The sequence below is a fragment of the Pseudochaenichthys georgianus genome, chromosome 9 (assembly GCF_902827115.2).
Source record: "Pseudochaenichthys georgianus chromosome 9, fPseGeo1.2, whole genome shotgun sequence".
Classification (NCBI taxonomy): Eukaryota; Metazoa; Chordata; class Actinopteri; order Perciformes; family Channichthyidae; genus Pseudochaenichthys; species Pseudochaenichthys georgianus.
This window is the reverse complement of record NC_047511.1, coordinates 4,714,782-4,734,717: the sequence shown is the minus strand read 5'-3', so window position 1 is coordinate 4,734,717 and position 19,936 is coordinate 4,714,782. Positions and strand designations below refer to the sequence as shown.

General features: G+C 43.5%; 1 protein-coding gene across 1 annotated transcript in view; it reads right to left on the bottom strand.

Annotated features, from left to right (window-relative positions):
* Positions 1-250: 250 nt before the first annotated feature.
* The window catches only part of LOC117452158 (tight junction protein ZO-2-like), an 87,610-nt gene continuing 67,924 nt past the window's right edge, over positions 251-19,936 (bottom strand). Inside the window, exons 13-19 of the mRNA XM_034090634.2 lie at positions 18,248-18,487; positions 16,088-16,188; positions 14,608-14,826; positions 12,355-12,462; positions 4,351-4,851; positions 3,459-3,544; positions 251-2,227 (exon numbers count right to left, since the gene is read on the bottom strand). Coding sequence (XP_033946525.1) covers positions 2,083-2,227; positions 3,459-3,544; positions 4,351-4,851; positions 12,355-12,462; positions 14,608-14,826; positions 16,088-16,188; positions 18,248-18,487 — 1,400 coding nt within the window. The 3' untranslated portion in view covers positions 251-2,082. The remainder of the gene's footprint in view (positions 2,228-3,458; positions 3,545-4,350; positions 4,852-12,354; positions 12,463-14,607; positions 14,827-16,087; positions 16,189-18,247; positions 18,488-19,936) is intronic.

Genomic DNA, 19,936 nt, shown 5'->3' with positions numbered 1-19,936 from the left:
ATGACCCAAAAACGTTGACTTTGAAACGTGGGAACCTGCCGTGAAACTGATTCCCTGATTTTAGGACTCTGTCTTGCACCACTCTATTCAGGCTTCAAGTATCAAAAATGGGAAACAGCTTTAGAAAATAAGGCTGGTGTTATTCCAAATTATTCTTATTGTCCCAAAAAGCAATATCAACACTGCCTTAGTCCACAACTCAATACACTCTGGTTCCTTCTGAAGACATAAATATATATATTACAAAAGCTCACAAATATATAGTTTATTATTTTCAAAGAACTGAACACATTAGTTATTTTTCAAACAGGAGGAAATAGTGCATTTGTTGGGGACTGCAGTATTTTCAGCAGCGGATTAATCCACTCTTGCTGCTCTGGTCGAGCCTCTTACAGTTTTGTGACCAACATTAGAGCTCTATGGCACAGAGAAATAAGATATTCAGTATCAGGTGATGGATACACACACAATACTTAGTGGATACATTCATTGTTGGTTTGGGTCTGCACATGGGATTTGTTGACAATAAGAAAAATGTAGAATGTCACCAACCGTATCATTTAACAGGGTTGTTAGCATAGGCAGTGAACGCCTCCATGGCTGAACAGACAGAAAAGGGCATCACCTGCAGAAAGTCAACCAACAAACAATCCCAGGCTCAAGACATCTCGCTACTGGCCGCTCAGTTCAAACTGGCAAGCCCTTTGTGGCTGGGCGGTACTAAAGCAGAACAGCAATGACTGCTCAGCACCAAAGAAGGAAACAATGACGAAAAGCAATTATTAGGCCCGGCCACACCCGAAAGGGCTCAGCTAAAGGTAGTGCAAGCCGCATTTAACTGAGTTTATCTTGCAGCTTGGTGATGCAGTAACTGTCTACAGGAGGAGTTACCAAGCTCCTGTAGCTGTTGCAATATGCCAAGGTGGAAACAGTATGGCTGCAACAAAAATAATGTGTGTTGTTGCAAGCCTTTGCCTAAGTATATATAAAAAGTGTAACAGAGCTAACAAGCTATGATAGCCTCTTTTTTCATTTGACAATCTGAACTTCGTTTCCTTCAAAGATCAGCGTGTCAACACAATTCACTATTTGCTAATGCTTGATTTCACCAAACTTTAACTCCTAACCCTGCGAGCTATTCCGCAAATGTTGCAGCTTCTATTGAAATCTGTAGATCTGAGTGACCGGGCCTTTACAGAGAACACTTTTGAACTACTCTCGTGATCTAAACGGAAAGTCTCAAACTGATATGGCTGTGGATGGATTCTAGCGTTCAGACAGTGTCAGCTCTGTCTGAATCCTGACAGTACAGTGTGTGGTGTATGGGCTCAGCATTGAGATTTTGGTGTCACTGGTTCCCTGGTTTCCCTTTAAGCTTGACAGCAGCAGAGGTTTTAATACGGCTGGGCGGCTGCGGGGCAGAGGAAACACAACCCGAACCTCATGGGACTGAGAAAGTAAAAGGCACTTCAAAAAATTATCACAAATTCCAGTGTAACTAGATAGACTATATATAGATATATACTGTATGTATACACAGGCATTGTCATATACGAAGGAATGCAAAGACAGAGTATAAACACTTGACTTTAAATACATATATATACTGTGCATATATATATATACATATATACGTTGAATATCATAATATATAGGTAACATTTATTGATCGTAGCTGGCAATAATAGTAGCTTGAAAAAGATGGGGAGAGATGTGATAAAGCGCATTGTGGTTTTTAGGTTTGTTGAGGTTTTCGTGAGGGCAAAACTTGTGGCAATACGTTTCAGTTGCTGTGCACGAACTGAAGAGTTGCATAGGCAAGAAAACAAGTGGTTACTGATTACTCAGTTTACCCTTTAAAAGTGTAAAGAATAAAGAAACCATTAGATAAACGTAAAAAGTTAAGTGAGGACAGTGTTCCTATCCAAATGGATAGTGAGATTGCTTAAACTTCTGTGAATCAAAAATAAAAGTTGTTGTCCTTTAATATCAAAGAAGCAAGAGTCAGTTCAGAGTCAGCAGCTTGTTGTGCAGGGCATGATGGCATGGGTGTGGTATGGACTGCAGCGGTGTCCAGGACAGCTACAGCTGGGTGTCCTGGTACTGGAAGGAGTTGGCGGTGTAGTATTCAGGCGCTGTCGCCTCCTCCACATCCTCCTCGCTGGGGCAGAAGGGGCGCCCCTCCCTGGAGGACGGAGGAGTCTGGGGTCCAGGACGGGAGCTGGACCTGGAGGGACAGACAACAGCTGTGTTGAGTCCTGCACTCATAAAATCTACTTTATGTAGTTGCTGATTCTGATTTCACAACATCTGTCCACCACTTCAGACATACTGTAAATGTCTCAACAACTATTGGATGAATTGTGATAAAAGGTGTACAGGCGTTCATAGCTCCCACTTGATGAATCCCAGTGACTTCACTGATCCCCATGTAAGAGCCACTTTAACACATATTCAGGGAAACATTTTTTTTATTTCGATGAAATTTTCTTTGAATGTCCCCTGGGTGCTGTCGAGGTGCCCTTGAGCAAGGCACCTGTTGCAGCGCGGTGTGTTCGGAGCGCCGGCTTGGATCAGCCGGAAGCCAGACAGCTGATCAGAATCAGGTAATGAGTCACTAAATAAAAGCAGGTAACCTGGTTCTGGTCTCTTGCAGTAAGCTGGGTCCTGAGAGGGGTCCATGGGGGTCCATGGAGCCCCCTCAAGAAATAGAGGACGGCTATATTGTTTATTATTTAGTGTGGACTATCTCAGTTGCTGCCACATGGCTATTTCTGATAACTTTGTTTGGTTTGCACAACTCGCACTCTCCTTCTGTCATGGTCATGCACTAAACAAAACAGCATTAGTAAACTATACTTACTATCCTGTAGCCGAGCTTTACATCTAAGAGGACTTTTGAAACTAAATATCTTGATTTCTTCTTCTCTAAGGTCCCATTATTCCGTGGTCTAACATCATAGACTTCATTTTTAACAGGAAACTAGTAATTGTAACATTTTAGATACATGTTTAATGTAACCCTCTGAACCGGGTCATCATGCTGTAGAAGCTGCAAGGAAATGTGTATTTCCTATTCTTAGGCCTTAACTATACTGAGGGTAGTATTCTGTGAAACATTCACTCACTTTCCATTTCACATCCAGATAAAGTTATTTAGATAACTTGATTAACTATCAGTGGACTATAAATCGGTAAATCAGTATATGTATTCGAATAGGTCTAAAGTTAAAGTTGAAGCCATTTATTGATATTTATTTTCTCTTGTTTATTATTTGCATTGCATTTGATATTGAGGTAATCCAAAAGTAATGGAAAGTAATCAGGTTACAGTACTTTATATTGTGATAGGATTTCCCCAACAATGCGAGCCTCTGTGGAATCGGGGGGGAAGTGGGAGGTTACACTGACACGCAGACAGCCACTCACAGCGAGGCGTATGGCAGTAGTGAGCCTACCCGATAGGCTGAGGGCGGCTGTGCTCCAGCTTGGCCGCCTTCAGAGGAACGGCGTAGATGTCGGGGTGCTTCTGAGCCATTTCCATCTGCAAACACAGATCAGTGTATTAAAGCGTGAAATGAGCGGGATTCTACCTTCACACATCAGACACAATCATCATCCAATCAACACTCAGCATGTCCGATTAGCCTGTCGTGCTCTCCATCCTCTGGTAATGTCTTTGTCCCCACCATTGGTGTCCATTAGTATGTCTGGTTTATGTTACACCTGCTTGTGTTTTCCTCATGGTTTGTATTTTTAAATCTATTCTTGCTGAGATGTTGAGTTATAATTACACGATACATGAGTGATAATCAAGACATTTATTTTTCTTTGGTAAATGAAATGTACAATATACAACACAGCTGTATGTGTACAGCACTTTCAAACCTGCAGACCAAAGTGCTGTACAGAGAAATACCTCATTGAATAAAATACAAAAATCACTTTTGTACTTTTACTACAAAAGCCATGTATTATTTACTAACTTAGTATAAAAGGTGCTATATAAGATTTGTATGATGTTATTCTTGAGAATAGGTGTAACTAAAGTCTGATTTAAGAGTTGATTATATTTCACATTATCAATCCAAATCTGTAAAATAACTAAAGGTATAAATGCAGAGGAGTAAAAGTACACGATTTACCTCTGAATTGTAGTTCAGGTCGTTGTTGTAGTGTAGTAGAAGTAAGAAGTAGCAAAACATTTAAATATTCAAGCAAAGTACAAGTCTCTCAATATTGTACATGAGTACAGTATTTGAGTAAATGTACTTGGTTAGTTTACACCAATGCGTGTAAATCGCCTCCTGATACTACAGCTGGCCAATAGGAACAAAGAGCTCTGCCCACCCTGGCACTCTGCGCCTCCTGCAGCTCCAGGATCCTCTGGGCCCGGGCGAAGTGATCCATCTTTTCGAAGGCCTTGATCTTCCCATAGAAGGACCTGAGGGAGGGGTCCTCCCCAGGGCTGTCTTGCGCCGCCTCCTCCTGCTGCTGCCTGCAGGCTGCCAGGGCACCGGAAAGAGCCCCGGGGGGGTGCACTGTAGCCTCTGCAGTGCCCCCACAACTGCTGGACCTAAGCATGGGGGGGGGTTGAGGCGCTCCCACAGGCCACATTTTGCTGCAGGAGTTAAAGTGGTGAGCCGGAGGCAGGGGCAGCGGGCCGGAGGAAGCTGCTGAACGGGGGATGAGTGGGGGTGGGTCATTGTTGCTGCTGGCCGGGCTGCTGCTGGAGGGAGAATCGTAACTTCTGCTGGAGCTGGGGGGTGGAGGGTGGTGCTGACAGTGGTGATGGTGCGGGTTAGTTGATCCTGATAAAGTGGCCGGATCGTCCCTCAGAGGCAGCTTGACCTGGAGAAAAGCATTAGAGCAGATACTCAGAGTTAGTGGTGGTACAAATCAGACTTTTATAAAAGACGATAGAAACCAAGCAGAGACGTCATAATGCAGCCATACTGAGACTAGAGGCACTCAAACAAAGGAGCTCCTTAGCTTTTAGTAATTCTCCCTCTCGACCACAGCGGGTGGACATACTGAGGGCTCAACTATTCTGTCAAGCTTATTGGATTGTGTATCCAAAATGTTTTCCTTGATTGAGGTCAGCAAGAAAGGAAATGTAGGAGGTGCTGGACGATGGTAAACATTTGCCATTTTTGCAGAATGCCAGCAGTGGTGTTTGAGGTTGTCGTTGCCGTGATGTCACATCTGCTAGATCAATTAAAGTCATCAGCAGGGAAGAAGATTCTAGAAATGTAGTAAAGGATACCAAACTAGAGAAATTCCAATAAGTTTGATCCCTTCTCAATACTAAGTTTAAAAACTAAACTAAAACAATAAACCCAATGTACTAAATATACATCAATTGGACAGGATAAAAAAGACGAGTTAATGTTGAGCTCCAGGACAACAGCTATGGGATGTCAGCTAGGCAAGGAGAGATGACAGTTTTTGATTGGGGGATGAAAAGAAAAGACGTCTACCTAGCTAGGAGAAGCCACACACAAGTACGAGAGTATCCTTTATGTAGTGGGAGAAGAGGAAAGGGCCAAGGACTGAGCCTTGATGAACTCCTGTTGTCAGGCTGCGTGGTTTAGACATCTATTCCATGTCACCTAGGAGAACTCTGACCCGTAAGGAAGGATGCAAATAGACAAAGTTCAGTGGGGTGGGGAGGAAAGCTTTGAATTAAGTATTACCTCCTGAGCAGAGTCCATATTTGGTTTTAGAAACGTGTTCCCATAGAGAACAGTGGGAACAAAGAATGTCATGTCATCTATAATATAATACAATATGTTATATTATTTTGTTTGGTTATTTCTCAATGGATACAAATATTCACTAACAAATCTACATCCTAAGCATTCACACCTAATATTCCGCTTCTCTGGTGCGCACCTGGGGCCTCATTTATAACTCCGTGCGTAGGATTCACGTGGGAAGGTTGCTTACGTAGTAGAAATCCAAAAAATAGGTACAGAAATGTTCCGACATTTTCCGATTCACCAAACATTGCGTACCGGCGAGGAAAGTGCGTACGGCACTTCCTACGCCGGTTTCCCTTTATAAATCACAATCGACTCGAAATGCGGTGCAGCTTTTGCGGGCTTCACGTAGCGCCCATATTTGCCTATAAATAGTCAAAGAAACGCCCATTCATTCATTCTGACTGACTTTATGAAGAAGAGCAGGAAATGACGACAGAACAGCTAAAAAAGACGTCGCACACCGTGTCAGATTCTGGTTCTTTTGGGGAGGTCGAGATAAATCATATTGTTTGGTGGATGCAGTTTGAACCAGAGTAGCAGCATGGAGGTCGGATCGTCACCAACATAAATAAATAAGTGGTCCGAAAAAGGAAAGGTTAATGACAAAAGAAATACACATAGCCTTCCTCAGGCAGTGTGTTTGCACCGGGGACAGGAGACACCCCCCCCCCCCCCCCCTTGAGGAGAAACTGTAAGAAGTGAACGGGGAATCCCCCCGGTGTGGAGTCATGACGACTGGATCTGAATTATGTTTTTGTATTTGGTGGTTTGTGTCCCAGCTGTCGATCAGCTGTGCGCAGCGTCTCCACTGCAGCCTGTGCGTCTCAACCCCCCCCCCCCCCTCCCCCCGCAGCAACCCTATATCCACCAGTTAAAGGAAATACAACTAATGTGTTGTGTTATATTAGCTGCACAATGTACCATGATGTTCTTAGTTTCCATACCGCCTGTGTTTTACGAGCGACTTATCAAGTCTTAGCAAGCGGCATAAAACACGATTAAACATGATAGTATATAAAACCATGCTCGTATCTACAACCTATAGAAATGCAAAACGGCGTTAGTTTAGACGTAATTCTGTCCTCCTGCTTACCGCATCATTTATGAGAAAACATTTCATAACATTAACACAACATATTCGAGGTGGTTTTAAATAATATCCGTATTTATTTATTTCTCAAAGTTATGTGTGTGTGTGCACTGAGGAGTTTGTTTAATCATTTTAAGATTGGCTTTAATCAATGTTTGAAAATGAATTCTTCATATATGATAAATGAGAGGTAACATTTTATTTATGGTATTATTTCCACACATTTCTCTCCATTCTTCCTTCTGCCAACGCGGTGTCGCAGTTTCTCGTCTCTCCCGTTTTTGTGCTTAGTGCGTACGCATGGGTCAGAGTTTCCGTGGAGGACCGCACGTTTTCCCGTCAAGTTAGTATTTTATAAATCGCAAACATTGCGTAGAAACTGGTGTACGCCATTTTTTTGAGCGTATATCCCTTTATAAATGAGGCCCCAGAGCACAGTTTGTTACATTGGGCCCTTCTCACTTCGGTTAAATGGATTCCTTGCGTCCCTCACTTGCGTCATTTCCCTGCGACTAGTCCCTCCCACAAGGGAAGCACGGAGAGACGCAAGGAAACCACGAGAAGCAGGGAAATGAGTTTTAAGAGCAATGGGACGTCCTTTCCTCCGGAGCGTCACTTGAAGCGACGTCCGTTTGTGATGACGCCGCACAGCTGATCGTCTGACAGCAGCTCTGTCCCCGTTGTTTTCACAAACACCCCCGCCTCTGTTAGCACACATGTACTGACACAAACATTTGTATCATCTGTTAGACCCAAATAAATAAAATAAGAACTCATTCTCAAAAAAGATAAACGCCATTCTTAAAATGTATAAACGAACATTAGTTAGATTAATATTGATTAGAGTGCACAATAGATATGTTATCTATCAAAACCCAGTGAGATTAACATTCATTGGATTGCACACTTTGTTTGTTTGGATATGTAGCACATTAACATTTTAAATATACTTAGTGACTGACTGAATGGAAATGACAATAAATGAAAATATAAAACGAAAAGAGCGATCATGAAAATGTTTCCAAAAAATGAATAAAATGATTGTTGACCACTTTGTTGTTCAGATATATCACATATTTGTAACTAAATGAAACATGAATTGAAACAAAACACGGTATAAACTGAGGAGTGACTCTCGTGAGGTTCATGTGTTTTCTTCACTCCGCTGGGAAACTGCTCTCATGTCAAGAAGCATCAGATCAGTGCATGCACTGCATCGTCCAATCGGTGAGCGATACACAGTAAGGGGGCGGGGCGAGTGTCTGAGGATTTCATCGAAGGATGGTCTGGTGGTTCCTCAATTATAGCTCCTCCATTATCGCTCCTCGCTCCTCGATCCTCGCTCCTCCGGCAGAAATAAGGCCATTGGGACGCTACTCAAGATGGCGCAGACAAATCAACTTCCGCTGAGACCGAGACCGAGGAGCGAGGAAATGAAAAATAAGAGAAGTGAGAAGGGCCCATTGTTTCATTTTTCAGAAGGTTAGGTTTGCGTTCACACGGGCAAAACTCAAACGGACTATAAACTTTAAACACAAGTCATGTGCTCGGAAATGCTGTTCAACCATTGGTCAGACATTAAGGGGGTAAACACGCAAATCCCGGCAATTTCTACCGGAGCCTCCGCCATGGAGCATCGGCACTTTCAGCAGGTTATTCTCTTGCTGCTGTTAGTCTGGAGATCAACAGACATATGATTATATAATCAGACAACGTCCGTTAAAAAACATTATAACACATATAATGAGAGACATTCTGCAGTCAGGAGGGCGTTTCACCGACGACAGGTGTTCTTACTTTTATGTAGCGGACGGAGAATTTTTACTTTACACGACACTGTTCAACACTTCATTCACTTCACTCTTTAACCAAACAACCGCGGATGTCTTAAAAGACTCTTTAGCTATTAGCTAAAGATGTTGAAGACATCCGCGTTCTTGTGACCCGTAAATACTGCGCTTCCTATGTTTTGGTGCGGACTGCGTTCACACCAGCGATGAACCGCTCCAGAGTTCGCAAGCAAGCGCTCCGAGACCACCTCTTTTAGCGGACCAGAGTCCGGTTGTTTAGTTCACTTCAGAGGTCTCGGACTGCGTTCACACCGACCCAAACGAACCGCACCAAGCGGCTAAACGCACCAGGGTTCCATTCAACCGGACTATACAAGGCAGGTGTGAACGAGGACCCATTCTGCTGATGTTCAGGTGTGTATCAGTCTGTAGTGTCTCTACTGGGACATGTCTCTTTGCTTTAATGTTTAAAAAGCTCGTTATTGTTCTCATACTGCCTGTGCTGCAGCACCTCTTTTCACCCTCTGTCTGAAGCCAGAGCCCAGTCTGCTCTGATTGGTTAGCTGGCCGGCTCTGTTGAGATTGGTCAACCACTTAGAGATGTGTGTGAAATGTCCTGCCCCTTAGCCTATCACGTGCAATGTGTTAAAGCGCTAGCCAATAGAATCGTAAGTGTAAAATATTGATGTCAGCATGTCCAATGGAGGCGTTTCAGTCAGGGGGGGGGGAGAAACTCCCTCTGGAGGGAACACAGGGATTTTAGTCTTTACACACCATTTACATGCAAAAACATATATAACACACTACAGGAGAGGGAACATCCCAAAGGCAGAACAGGGCCTCTTTAATATTCCACTAATAAAAAAACGGTATACTGTATTTATTAAATATAATAAACTAGTGGGTCAGCTTCAGCGGTAGTCTGGGTTGTGGGAAGCGACGGTAAATACAAAAAATTGGGATTTGGGTTCAGACACAAAACGTTGCCGATAAGAGAAAGCACTAAAAAGACAAATAAAGAGAAAATGTTTTCATTCCAACCAAACTGCATCTCCTCAACAGTATTCCCTGTTTACTTGGAACAGAGATTCATGCTAATCGTTGACATGTGCTGCTGTGATGTGTCGTTGGAATGAAAACATGAACACAGTTTAAAGTCGAACACTACCGCTAAACACAAGCCCACCACCATGTACCAATTAGTGAGGGGAATTCTGGGTACCCATCTGGTCCACTGAGCTGACGTCGGAGGACTCTGAGCTGCAGTGAGAGTGGACTCTCCATATCAGGCCGTTCCTCACAGGGAAGGGCAGCTTGTTCCTTCGCATGGAGGTAAAGAGCTGCCAGGGCGCATGTGGAGGTTAGAGTCACAGTTGCCAGAATTACCGTTTGCTTTAAAAAAATAAAAATGTATCTTTTATCATTAAGATCAGAATTTAAACATTTGTTTTTGTGAAATGGAAGTGTTAAAGATCTCTTACATCATTGTTTTTTCCGCTCCACAATTAAAACAGAGCTTCATTTCATAGGACCTCCAGTATTGTAACCAGTGTGATATAAGTCCTCATTAAATGGTCGTCAATTCAACGGAACTCTTCCTTTTCCAAGTAATCCAACTGACTTTGATATCTTTACAAACTTTTTCTAACCATTAGTTTTACTCTGCATTCAATTATTTGTTTTGGCCACAAGGGGGCAGAGCTAGGGTTAGCTTTAGCTGACATGTTATCTTCTGTCAAATGCTGCCACTTTACGATATGATATACTGTCCCCAGTCTCAGAGTGAATTGTGATATTCTTATTGTACTGACTTTTTTAGATATATATGGTTAAAATGGTTATACACGTGTCCCTATTTACAACTCATTTCCTCTTATAGTTTTGTTTTAGTATGCACCACTATACGCCAAATCTTCAACCAATACATTATTATAGCTCTGTAGCTGCTACATGCTCCACTATGTTAACCTGTGTAACACTGCTGTATGACCATGTTTCATTTGAACCCACAGTATAAACACACTGTAAACGATCCCCAGCCAACATACATGTCACCATGATGAGGAGATAGAAGAAGATATCTGCAAAAGGTTTCGGGCTGGCTGATGGAGTTCAACTGTGTTCTTGTTGTTCACTGTTAACAATAACCCTACACTCCGACAGACAAAACAGTATGCATAGGGCAAGTATTAAAGAGGACATGTTCTGCTCATGTTCCGGTTCGTCTGAGTATTTAGTGTCTCTCTCTACTGGGACATGTCTCCATGCTTGAATGTTCAAAAAGATCTTTATTTTTCTCATATACCTCATTCACACCAACGCAACTCTGGTTCAAGCTCCGTGCTAGAGCTTTTCAGGTTCAGAACCGGTTCTTCGGTTTAGCTCCGGCTCTTTTCACACCGCCCAGAGTCCGACTGGTGATGCGTCGTTGCGTCATCGTTTGCGTCATGACGTAACCGCGTGCGTGCCTGTTTCATAGAGCCAAACCGCGCGGGTGAAATCAGTTGCATTCATTTCTTATGGCTCTATCTGCAGCTGTTCCGGAGTCATTTCTGTGGTTTAGTTATATTCTTATAAAAAGTGTACTCGTGTCAATAAAGGTTTTTTTAAAACACAACTGCTTCCGAGGTCGGTCTTATTTCTTAAGGTGGACTGAACCATGAGTGTGGAGTAACATTGTATCTTTCATTTAAATGAACTGTAACCCTCACCCAGGTATGTAACAGCTGTTCTCAAATGAACACGTGAAGTAAAGTTTAATATTTATAGTTTTATAGATTTATAATGAGAGGTGATCAACGGGAATGCTCAGGCTCCACCTTAACACGCAGACACGTTGCTTCACCAGGGGCAGAAACCTTTATATATACAGTCTATGGCAGAAACACTGAAACTCTTGTTAAGTTTCTCCATCGTTGTGTACAAGCTGAATACAACACGGGCTTGTTGTTGTTGTTCAGGAGTTGATCTGTCCCTGCCCCCGCCTCGACGTAAGCGTGACGTATGCGGTGCTTTTACTCTGGCCGGACCATTTGTTGGTGCTTGAAACGAACCGGATTCCGGAGCTAAGAGGCGGCTCCGCTGCGGTGTGAACAGGAAAACCCGGTGCTTTTCAAGCTCCAGCTCCGAACAGGCCCTGAAACACCGTTGGTGTGAATGAGGTCATACTGCCTGTGCTGCAGCACCTCTTTTCCCCCTCTGTCTGAAACCAGAGTCCAGTCTGCTCTGATTGTTTAGACGTACAATGCGTTGGAGCACGAGCCAATAGAAGCACTAGTGATACATAGTGATGTCACCATCTAATTTTACACCCACTAATTTCCCTGGATAAGTGATTCATCCAGTTAATGTCCAACACATAGCTAAAATACCTTGTTTGACCAACAGTCCAAAACCCAAACAAAGAAAGTATCTTCTTATCCAGGGAGGTTGTGGCTCAGTGGGTAGTGCGCTGATCTTCGGATCACTGGTTTGAATCCCGCTGCAGGCAGCATTCCGCTGTTTCCCTGGGCAGGACACTTCACCCCAAATTGCTCCTGTGGGGTTGCCCACAGGATTGAGTATGTAAGTCGCTTTGGATAAAAGCGTCTAACAAGTGACTGTAATGTAATGTAATCCTCACAGTTGGATTGTATTGCTTTAGGACGCAGAAGCGTGTGTCCTGAGGTGTGTGTGTTCCCACTGTGCATATAGACTGTGTGTGTCTTACCTTGCCGTCTGGTGAGAAGACAGATGGAGGACTGGACCTGCTGAGGACGTCACGGCTGCTCAGTTTCCTTAAGCGACTCCGGATGTCTGGACTGTACCTGCGCAAGATCTACACGCACAAACACATGAGAATTCATTAAGAAAAAGGATGTATTAAGACTTGTGTTGGTAATGTGGTGTATTTATTTATTACATGTGTGTCCATAATAACTGTGGACATATAATTACAATAGAGACTGCAATACATTGAAGGTACAGACTTTGTATTCACTGGTTAACTATAGAGCAGCTGTACAGAAGCTACTGGAGCTGCATTCTCCTGTCCGCACTGCAGGTGGCAGCAGCAGCATACTAAAGGCACCACATGCATGTCCTCATAAAGACTGTAACACAAGACTGCCAACGCAGTGAAGCAGAGCTGAAGATACAAAGAATTAAGAAGATCAATGCATGACTCTGTTGATGAATAACAAGTCATTTGAACAGGGACACTGAGTGAGCCTGTGTCAGCTACACATTGGAGCGGTGAGGCTGTATCCATAGGCGGCCCGTGAGGCTCGGGTTTGGGAAGGCTACATCACTTTTTTTTTACCTGACGCTGCCCGCGTCCGGTGTCTAGAGAAAAGAGATCAACTCAGTGAAAGTACCGCCTGCTGACCAATCAGAGCTCAGTGTGCGGAGTTTAAATCTATCAAGTCATATTACAGGAGAAAGGAAATACGGTTTACTGCCGTATGCAGAGAAGACGCCGACGTGTCGCACTTATCATTCATATCACATCATCAATCAGATCATCGATCATATCACACTATTTCCTTATCTGAGTCAGCTTCTCCAGCCGTACCTCACAGCGTCACAGACTGGATGCAGAAGTATTATTTTAAGCAACACATTAAGTTGACGAAACACTCGACTCAAATGTAATTAAAGTCAGATCCACTCGTGTCTTAGACGGGGCAGTGATATCATAAAACTGTTACGCTTTCAAACACTCGGTAGTTATTTTTTAACCAGTTGTTCTGTATTCTCCTTGCAGCAGCTATGTGGCTTGTATCCTGGATTATATGTTTAAGTCATGGATGTTTAAAGTTCATATTTGTCTAATATTAGTTTGCTTTTCATTAATGAAGTATGACGCTGCGCTGTCAGTACACTTGTCCCCGTTTGTGATTGGTCAAATGTAGCTAACCCCGCCCCTTTCACGTGAACGTGCTCTCAGCCGGAAAGAGAAACCGTGGCTTGATTTACCGAGTTGATAACCAGCGTCGTAGGACCGCTTAGCGAGATCTCGTTTGTTAGGGTTAGTTAAGATAACTCAAACATATCCAGGGTTTGAACTGGCTTCGTAGTGCAGGACACAGGTGGCTGCATAGCAGCGCTAATGTCAAAGACACAAACATTATACTTTATATTTTTATTTTACCAGGATGCAGTGACACAAATATTTGGGAAGGTTTAGCCTTCCCTCGCCTACAGCACCCGCCGCCCCTGGCTGTATCCCTCCGCCGGGCTAAGGAGGGCTAATGATGAGCAGAGGGGAGAGTACATTTGCTCCAGCACTGTATTCAGGTCAGTGCTCACGTTGAATCCCAAATGTTAGCTCCCCAGCCTGAAGTCATGCTGCAGGTACAGACCCCTGATCAGCTGGCAGAGGATCCCGTCGAGGTAAATATCCCTTCTCCTGAATATGTTTGTCCCATAAATATGAGCAATATCAGGTATCCTGTACTATTTTGTATCCTTTGTTTCTTTCTTTTTTATACATTATATTTGTTATGTATTCAGTAAATATATTCTGTATGAATAAATATGAATAAAATAATAATATGTATTTTCTCATGCTGAAATGTATATATCCACTTTGTTTCACTTTAACTTCAACAATGCCTTGTTTGAGAGGACATATTAAGACATATTAAGGTCATTGTCAGGTTCCAATTTGAATGTAGTGCTTCCACTGTGTCCGTTTAAAACACACAAATGATTCTGTTAGAAGCCCATGGAAACCTAGGGTATACTAGTAGAGGTTTAAGTACATCAAAGTTGTACTGCAAACCTTATTTCACTTTTTTAAATAGTATAAAAGGGAAATAAGCCACTCCCTTGGTTGTTAAATATCAATATGGCTTTATTAATCATGTCTGATCTTTGGTGTTGTCAAAAGACAACATTAAGTCATCTTTAAAATATTACATGTGTGACTGTTAAGACTATGTAAACTAGACCGATAAGTGTGTGTGCGCGCGTGTCTGACCTCCTCAGCTGTGACGGGTTCAGACGAGCGGCTGATGGCTGAGATGTGCATCATCTCCACATCCGGCTCGTTGTCGGTGTAGGTCCCGCCCTCGTCGGCGGTGTCTTCGAGGTCAGAGGTCAGCCGGCTGTCCATGCTGAGGTAGTCAGCGGACATGGCGGACAGGAAGGACAGACGCTCCACGTCCTGGCAGTCCAGATCACTCTCTACTACCTCCAGCTAGAAGAGACACATGATGGATCTTGGGTGCACAGGAAGGAAGGATGGACAGACGGAGAGCACGAGAACAAGAGAGAAGAAAGAAAGACAAACAGAGCCGAGCTGTAGCACTACTGGCAGGAAGTAGGAAGACACACAGTGAGCATGCTCAGAGCGCACACAGGTGGCTGCTATGCAGGTGACAGGAAGATAGTAGGTCCACGACAGACTCCTGCCACTGAAGCACAACTGAGAAACCACGCGGCTGAAGCTAAAGTGAGCTGGAGCTGCTCCAGGATCACTCAGTCTGTGTTACTGGAAGAGCTTACATTCAATGTCCTCCATCATCAAATGTAACTAACAGGGAAATCCAGCGTTCATTTTTTAGAAATCTATTAGTATATGTATTTATTATTAGTTAAGAAAGGTAATAAATGTTGATTTGAGAAGTAAAATAAATATGCATCAGGGTAGAGTTGTCCGTTGAATCCCTTTGCCATGCTCTCGCAAAGCTCCTGATTTTATTTTTATTTTAAATTATATTTCTTTACATTGTTTTTTAAACCTTCTGTTTTCCAGTCCAGGAAAGCTGAGATGTTCTACAGACATTCTACATACTTGTACAAAGGACTGAGGCTAAAGCCATATCGACATTTCACCAACACCACATTTTTAAAAACAAACATTCCTGATTCAATCCGGATCATTTGGAAGATGCGTAACTAGCATGGAAATGACTAAACGCCTTGATATCACGACTGGTGTTCAGCGCAGAGGCGTGTGTTGGTGTGCCTGTGTATCTATCTGTGTGAGAACTTGTGACTGGTTCTTCAAAGGCCTTCCTCTCTGATCTTCATGTTAGAATGAAGATCAGGGTCGGGGGAGGGGGAGGGGGAGGGGTCATCGACCTTAACTATCACAAGAGCCACTTTCCCCTCTGCCACCAAATAAAGTTTGTGGAGAGCCGCTTAACATATTTGAAAAGAAAGATATATAAAAAACGAGTTTGTTGCATCTGTTAAATATTGAAAGTGTTTTGTTTTCTGGTTTGCTAATTTCTCAGAATATATCGAGCAAAGAAAAAGGAATCTACAAGCAGAATTAAACTCTCCGTTTCAGTTGTGACTTTGTTGGACTGATCAATGGTCAGATTCCCAAGGCCGGCGTCTTTAACTCAGAATGATTGAACAGAGTTAGGGTAAGGGGCTAGGGGTGTATCTGTCAATGTCTGTCCTCACAAAGACAGAAGTACAGGTGTGCCTGTGTGTTTGTGTCTGCTTACCTTGCCGTCAGAAACCCACACCGCCTGCATCTGCTGCCCTCTGATGGAGTCTTTGACGCTGCCGTACCAGGCGTCGTTGGCTGAGTTCAGATCAACGGTGGCTGAAGGAGAAAAGCATCCAACCTCAGCATTAACATAAACATAAATAAATAATGACAAATATACAACCGGAGCTGCATCAGTACTACTGTAATACACTGAGCGGGAAGAAGTACTCAGATCTTGTACTTAAAGTAGGGATGCCAGCGATTATTCGATTATTCGAATATTCGCTACACTCTCCATAATCGAATATTATTGGGGGGGGGGGGGGGCGGGGTGGCGGTCGAATAATCGATTATTATTCGCCAGGGCTATTATTCGATTTTGATCATGGTCAGTTTCTGGCAACCCTAACTTAAAGGTCACCTATTATGCAAAATCCACTTGTTCATGTATTTTACATCAACATGTGTCCCCTCTTCTTCATGTCTCTTCTACATCACCATCAGGGTTTCCGCTAGGATTTTTTCTCGCCGGTCAAATGTCCTGGCAGAATTTATTTTACCGGACACATTTGAAACTTACCGGTCATATTTCAATAATAATAAGAGTTGTGTAGCAGAGTTTCCGTTAGCAGGTAATTACCGGACTATGAGCAAATATGCTTCTGCTTAAAACTCAGTTCACGGGCTCATTTTTATATTGCTTCAGTTTATAATCGTAACAGATCGAACAATTCAGATTCATTTTTCAATAAATGATTCCACAAACAACAAACAACATAATTATTACATTCAAACAAACTACTTGTAGTAGATAACGTACATTATTCAGAAGTTTACATCAACTTTGAATAATAACACGGGAGAAACGGATCCTCTCTCTCCCCCTCTCCCTCTCTCCCTCTCTCTCTCTCCTGACAGCACGTCAGTTTCTCATGCAGCTCCTGCAGCTCGCTAAACAGAGGGCGGGGCTTCAGGTGATCATGCAGAGCTGCGTGTCTCGGTCAGACTCAGCAGCTGATCTGATCTCTCTCTCGCTCCGGTTACACTTCACTCGCGTTTATGTCCATATCGATCAGATCCAGCTCTCCTGATCGGCCTTCATAGAGAGCACCGATCAAACTATTAAGAGTGAATATCGCCCGATAATGACCGGCGGCCGATCGATCGGAGCATCCCTAATTATTACCAGACATTTTGACCGGCAGGTTTTGAATTTACCGGTTTTTTATAAATTTTACCAGCTAAAAACCGGTAATTACCGGCTAACGGAAACCCTGATCACCATGTGTCCCCTCTTCTTCATGTCTCTTCTACATCAACATGTGTTCCCTCTTCTTCATGTCTCTTCTACATCAACATGTGTCCCCTCTTCTCCATGTCTCTTCTACATCAACATGTGTCCCCTCTTCTCCATGTCTCTTCTACATCAACATGTGTCCCCTCTTCTCCATGTCTATTCTACATCAACATGTGTCCCCTCTTCTTCATGTCTCTTCTACATCAACATGTGTCCCCTCTTCTCCATGTCTCTTCTACATCAACATGTGTCCCCTCTTCTCCATGTCTCTTCTACATCAACATGTGTCCCCTCTTCTCCATGTCTCTTCTACATCAACATGTGTCCCCTCTTCTCCATGTCTCTTCTACATCAACATGTGTCCCCTCTAAGAGACTCTAAAAGTTTCAGGAACAAAGATTCTCTCTCTTTTTGTCCTGATCCATTTATATTAAAACCTGTCTGAAAATGAGCTGATCACATTTGGGCCACTTTGTGATGTCATAACGATGTGTTGTCTTGTGTAACCTTTAGCCAATCAGCAACCAAGGTAACCCCCCCCCCCCCCCTACCACCTGAATCTCCTCTAGAGCACCATTGAGTTCTTTGTAACCAAATGTCTCTCAGAGGGGCGTGGGGAGGGGCTCCTTGTTTTCATCTAAAGTAACAGACAGGGAATCAGCACTTTGGAAACAGGGCTGAAACAGAGGGGATTATGGGTAATGCTGCAATGATCTGTTTGGTGTTTGGAGTCAAACACTTCAGAGACATGTTTTGTGTATATCTGAGAAGTAAAAATACAAAATCTAAATCGTATTTAAGTACAGTACTCGGGTAAATGTACTTAGTTACTTCCCAGCGGCGGTAATACAGCTGAGCGTGGGTGTGAGGCTGTACCGGTGAACAAGTGGGCGCAGGTCTTCCTCAGCTTGACGGCCTGCTCGTAGAGTTTGCGGGCGCTGCGGTTGGAGTTCGGGGCGATCCTCTGCCTCATGGTCTTGATGCCATGCTTGCTGTCTGGGTTGAAGAAGATGACAATGGGGTACCACTGGGTGTAGTTCAGGGTGTCCACTGCCTTAGGAGTCACATCCAGCAGGGCGTGCTTGTCCTTTGTGGGGGAGGAATGGGGACACAATGGTTAACAGGCCTGATGGGGTCCTCGTCTCAGCAGACGGGCCGTGGGTCAGCTCAGATCCCTCTTGGCCAAGGAGGGTCATTCCTCAGCTCAGCCTGTGTGTCGTCAGCAGGGTCACAGAAGGGCTACATTTAGCACAAGTGGTGACAACAAGAAAGAGCTACTTTGTGGACGCTACTTTTAAACAGTCCGTCTCTTTCTTCTTAATGCTTGATTTAAGTGTTTTATGTTGTCCTTGTATCTGTGCTTGCTTCTGTCCCTGGCCTACAACAGTACATCAACACATATCATCTTAATAATGGAGTGTGGGTGTATATGCCAGAGGTGGGGACTCGAGTCACATGACTTGACTCGAGTCACATGACTTGACTCGAGTCACATGACTTGACTCGAGTCACATGACTTGACTCGAGTCAGACGAGTCGCATATCTTTTGACTTGAGACTTGCTTGACTAACATTGATAAAACACTTGACCTTGACTTGGTATTCATGACTTGAGACTTGACTTAAGCTTGAGGTAGATGACTTGACAAATTAAATATTTGCGTTTGTTTTTGTATTGAGATATTACGTTTAGTTTTTTTGAAAAACGTGATTATTGCGCCATGCGCGCAAACCTGGCAACCCACAAAGGCAGGAGTCTCAGACCGTTTCTCAATCGCGAGTGTCACGACCCGATCCGTCCCCCTGCCCGATCGGCACTGCGCATGTGCGAGATGGTCCGCCATATTGGACAACTCCGGACGGCAACCCAAGAAGGACACTTGACACAGTGGCTTTTAGCAAAGCTCAAAAATAAAACGAGAGAGAGATGAGTTATTGTTATTACAACGTGACTTCACTATTATTTAACAACTCTTTTAATTGGGTTCTTTTATTTGGGGTTAAGTACATTGTCAGAATAAGTGAGAAGTTAATGTAACTTCTGTTAGACAGCCATATGCCATACATGTTTGCATACAGTCAGAGTCAATATGTATTCAGTATGACAGCTGTCTAACAGAAGTTAAATCCATTTCTCACTTATTCTGACAATGTACTCGTCAGAATAAAAGAACCCAATACAAAGAGTTGTTAAATAATAGTGAAGTCACGTTGTAATAACAATAACTCATCTCTCTCTCGTTTTCTTTTTGAGCTTTGCTAAAAGCCACTGTGTCAAGTGTCCTTCTCGGAGTTGTCCAATATGGCGGACCATCTCGTATATGCGCAGTACCGATCGGGCAGGGGGACGGATCGGGTCGTGACGTAGTGACAGCGAGTACACATGCTGCAGAGCAACTATTTCAAGTATACTACGTCAGAGTGGCGCAGAATGCTGGGCATTTAAACAGTCCTTCGGCGCCACTCGATGACGTAGTATAGGCTACTTGAAATAGTTGCTCTGCAGCAGTTTTGAGAAACGACCACAGTTAACATGGCAGCGGCTAGCGTCACTCCAGAAAGAGT